At 55.8% G+C, this 4597-nt stretch overlaps 1 protein-coding gene across 1 annotated transcript; it reads left to right on the forward strand.

Annotated features, from left to right (window-relative positions):
- Positions 1-1638: 1638 nt before the first annotated feature.
- Positions 1639-4217, forward strand: MONBRDRAFT_30594 (uncharacterized protein; the record flags this gene model as incomplete). Its single annotated transcript, XM_001751036.1, has 7 exons — positions 1639-1687; positions 1763-2631; positions 3257-3409; positions 3494-3546; positions 3583-3642; positions 3843-3927; positions 4065-4217. The coding sequence occupies 7 exons, from the start codon at positions 1639-1641 to the stop codon at positions 4215-4217; spliced, it is 1422 nt and encodes a 473-aa protein (XP_001751088.1).
- Positions 4218-4597: the final 380 nt, after the last annotated feature.

Raw genomic sequence — 4597 nt, forward strand, 5'->3', positions numbered from 1 at the left:
TTCTCTCTCTCTTCTCTCTCTTCTCTCTCTGTCTCTCTCTGTGTGGTTCTGTCTCTATATGGTCGACCGAGAGCAAGGCGAGGCCTGGGGGCACGGCCTCGGTCATTAGGGGCTTGTCTTCCTTGTGGAAGACCATCGCGATAGCGGCGCTGCTGGCAAGAGCAGGGTGCGCGCTGTGCCTTGCCCGTTGCAGGGCGACCCTTGCAGACGATTGCCTCTTTTGGACCGCGAGTTTAGCTGGGGCCAATTGTGGGTAGTGGGAGCTTCAAGACAGTCTCAACTTGCACGTTGCGCCTTGTGCCCGTAGCGCCTTGTGTCCGTTGCGCATTGCGCCTTGTGCCCTGCGCCCTGCGCGTGGCGTTTATTGTTGCGAAGAGCGAGTACGCGCCCTGTCGTGCCCTGGCCAACTGCGAGACAAGATGTCCCCTTGTTGACGTACATGGGCATGTAGAGCGCCGACATACACTGGGCCAGGCTGATGCTTGGGGTCGTGCTGTCGGCCCGTGCACTGAATTTATTTCGTACGGGCGTGGCGACGGCCGCTCACGTACAATGTTGACGACGAGCCCAGCGCCGTCTATGACCGCGTGGAGGGCGTCTGGTCGGTAGCCGGCGTCTGGTCGGGCATCTCTCTTGTTGGAGCCCTGCATGATGACAGGTGCCTCGTTTCTGACCCTGCAGCACAGACTGATCGACAAAAAGAGCAGCACACAAGCGCACCGCAATCGGCAAATGTCTTCGTGAGGCGACCGGCGACGTGACCGTGGTGGATGCCACCTGCGTTGGTTGCCTGCAGCCTAAGGGGTCCAAGCACGAGTCATTACGGCACGTCTCGACCAAGGTCGGCAGGGGTCAAGTTGCTTGGCTCAGGATAACAGCGTCCCCAGTTCGCCCACGATGAGAAATGCAACACAGAATTGTCCCTTCTTGAACAAAGCTCATGATATGCAAGACTACTTTGTCCGCGGGCTGAAGGATTTGAGCTTCTTCACTAGGTGTGGTAGTGGTGAATATACCACGGCTGCCCTTTTTGCACGCTGCTACTTTGCAATAGCTAATGTGCCAGCTTCACTTTGAACCACCCAAAAAGACACCGCATCGTCTAATTTTAGAGTCTGGTCTGCCCGTGCTGAGATATTATCTGGGCGAAACACGCACGATGTGGCATTTTCCAAGAGGCTTCCCTTGGCTTTGGCCCTTGTTTCGTTGTCGGCTTGGCAGCTTCCCATTGCTTCATCGCTTTGTTGCTTTGTTGCTTTGTTGCTTTGTTGCTTTGTTGCTTCATCGCTTCATTGCTTCATTGCTTCATCGCTCTTTCGCTTCATCGCTTCATCGCTTCATCGCTTCATCGCTTCATCGCTTCATTACTTCATCGCTTCATTACTCCATCGCTCGATCGCTTTATTGCTTCATCGAGAGGACGCTGCCTAATTTGTGATTGACCGTGCTGTGATATCACCCTTGCAAGGCGACGGCACGGTCTGCCATTTCCCGAGGCTTTCCCCGCCTTTGCCCCCGCTTCCCCACTTTTGTTGTCGTTGTCAGCTTGACAGCTACCCATCGCCCTCGGGTTAGGGTTAGGGTTCGAGCCGCCCCTGGTGTGTATGTGAGCCGTGGTGGTGTCCTCGGACCAACAACATGACTTGGTGGGATGTTACTCCCCACCTCGTCAAGTGTCGCGACCTTGGTAAGTTGAATGGCTTTGTATCTGCAGCACGGGCCATTTAGCGGGCAGACCTCACCGATCGTGCCTTTGTTGTAGATGCCAAGTGTAGCGAGCTGGAGGAGAAGCAGCACGCACTCTACGAGCCCTACAAGAATAAATCCGAGAACGTGCGCTCGAAGCTGTGGAATGAGCACGGGGTTTTGTCTGGTGTTGAACACGTCTCGATCGACGCCAGCAGTGACATGAATGCTTGGAGCAGAATGTCCAAGGTCAAAGAGGCCCTTGCTCAAATGGACGGGTCTGAGAATCGCCTGAATTTGATTGAAGGCGAGCTGGACGAGTTTCCGTTTGCTGACTTTCGAGCCGAGATGCTCGGTAAGTTGCAAGAAATGGAAACCAAACACGCGCGACAGATGGAGGAACAACAAGCCGTCAACAAGCGACAAGAGGAACAGATCGAGCAAATGCAAACCAAACACGCACAACAGATGGAGGAGGTGCAGGCGGAGCTTCAAACGATCCGGCAAACGCTGAAGTATCCCATCTTGAAGCGCCAAATCATCATCAAGCTCGCCACAATCGTGCGCGAGCGCTTTTGGCCGAGTGACTCTTGTTCATGGCCGTGTGACGATGACATCCACCGGCTTCGTCTGCTGTTCAAGTACATGGACTGGGCCACCGCACAGGTGGCGCAAGACGATGGCTTCCGAGGTCGCGTTCCGCAGAAGGGGTGTCCAGCAGACACAGAAGATTTCCACACCTTGTTTTACAAGTGGAAGCCGGGCCTTCAGGAGTGGGCAGTCCAAGCGTATGCTGACGTGCTCCCACGACTGGGTAATTTGGACGACTTTTTCAATGCATTGAATAGTGTGCGCAGCGATGGTAACAGGGCGGCGCATCCGACGGTGCACGAGGAGCACGCGCTTAAGGAGCTGCCGAGCCTGATCGAGTCGATGGAGCATTGTGTGAGAGGGGAAGCCACAGCAGCGCCCGACAGCCAAAAGCTGCTTGATGTTTTGAAAGCTTTGAATTCGAATTGATTCTCTCTCTCTTCTCTCTTCTCTCTCTGTCTCTCTGTCTGTCTCTCCCTCTCTCTGTGTGATTCTGTCTCGACGTGGTCGACCGAGAGCAAGGCGAGGCCTGAGGGCACGGCCTCGGTCATTAGGGGCCTGTCTTCCTTGTGGAAGACCATCGCGATAGCGGCGCTGCTGGCAAGAGCAGGGTGCGCGCTGTGCCTTGCCCGTTGCAGGGCGACCCTTGCAGACAATTGCCTCTTTTGGACCGCGAGTTTAGCTGGGGCCAATTGTGGGTAGAGGGAGCTTCAAGACAGTCTCAACTTGCGCGTTCCGCCTTGTGCCCGTTGCGCCTTGTGTCCGTTGCGCATTGTTCCCTGCGCCCTGCGCCCTGCGCCCTGCGCGTGGCGTTTATTGTTTCGAAGAGCGAGTACGCGCCTCGTCGCGCCCTGGCCAACTGCGAGACAAGATGTCCCCTTGTTGACGTACATGGGCATGTAGAGCGCCGACATACACTGGGCCAGGCTGATGCTTGGGGTCGTGCTGTCGGCCCATGCACTGAATTTATTTCGTACAGGCGTGGCGACGGCCTCTCACGTACAATGCCGACGACCCCAGCGCCGTGGAGGGCGTCTGGTCGATGGCCGGCGTCTGGTCGGGCATCTCTCTTGTTGGAGCCCTGCTGGCAGGCGTCTCGTTTCTGACCCTGCAAAAGGCGAGTGTTTCCTTGGTTGGCAGGGAGGCGGAGCAGGGCATTGGGAATGGCATTAGGAACATTGCAGCCAAACCCCGCGGTACCTGTGTGGGTTGCTAGGGGTTGGCACCATCTGGCACTGGAAGCGCCATCTCGCTGGAGTTTTCGCGCATGTATGTCGTCTGTATCTTTTCGTCGCTTTGCTGCAGCTTGGCGGCCACCTTTCTGGCGACAGTGTACCAGATGAATATTTCCCTCATCCCACTGACGTAAGTTGAGACAACCAAGAACGACTGGGTGCAATGTGCATCGGCGGAACAGGCGTTGTCGTTGTTGTCGTTGTTGTGGGCGTTTGCTCTCCTTTTCTTGTGCTTCATGCCGTGATGCATGGGTGGGACAACGTGGTTGATGGTGCTAGGCACATTGGGCTTTTTTTCAAGCGTCTCGGGCCGATGTTGTTGATGCCTAGCATGGCCATCTACCTTGCCATTCTGCTCTATCTGTTGGCCTTGCCCTTCTCCATTGAGCGCCTGTATGGCATTGAGATTGAGATTGTGAGTTTGGCGGCTGTCAGTTATCTGTGGTTGGAGAGCTCGGCGTTGCCTTTGTTTGTTTTAGCTCTCATGTTGATGCGCGTGTGCGCGGCTGCGACCTGGGCCGTGACTCTCTGCTGTACTTTAATGACCTGTAGCTGTTTCAAGTGTTGGCGTGGGGAGCATCTGGGTGCTTTGTGCTATATTTCGCGGCCACCTTGTTCTTTCGCGGGTACTGCGTCAGGTGTTGCTATGACCCTGAGACAGTGGCCAAGGAGGCGGCTTTGGCGAGCCATGGGGGTGTCGCGTAGATGGTTTGAGAGGTACTGTTGGTATTTGCATTGAGGCTCTGAGTGGGCCAGGTGTCAAGCCTGCTGGTTGTCTGCCACGCCGGAGGAGAGCTAGGTGAGTGGGAGGGGTGACTTTTAAGGGGTTTAAAGGCACGACTGAATTGATGTGTGAGTGTGGTTACAACTTGGGCGGAGTTTTGTCGGGGCCCGATCATTCGAACCAGGCTTGTAGATAGGTCCACGCCCACGCCGCTGTGGCGTCGGGTGACCGGAGCCAAAAGCCTGTGGAGATGGGGCGATGATGAAGGACTGTTGAGAAGGGTGTTGCCTCGCCACCAAGAGCCACCTGTGCTTGTTTGTTGTGTGCGTGTCTGTTGTTTACGTTGGAGCAGGGCAGGGCA

The sequence above is a fragment of the Monosiga brevicollis genome, genomic scaffold (genome assembly GCF_000002865.3).
Source record: "Monosiga brevicollis MX1 MONBRscaffold_91 genomic scaffold, whole genome shotgun sequence".
Taxonomy (NCBI): Eukaryota; class Choanoflagellata; order Craspedida; family Salpingoecidae; genus Monosiga; species Monosiga brevicollis.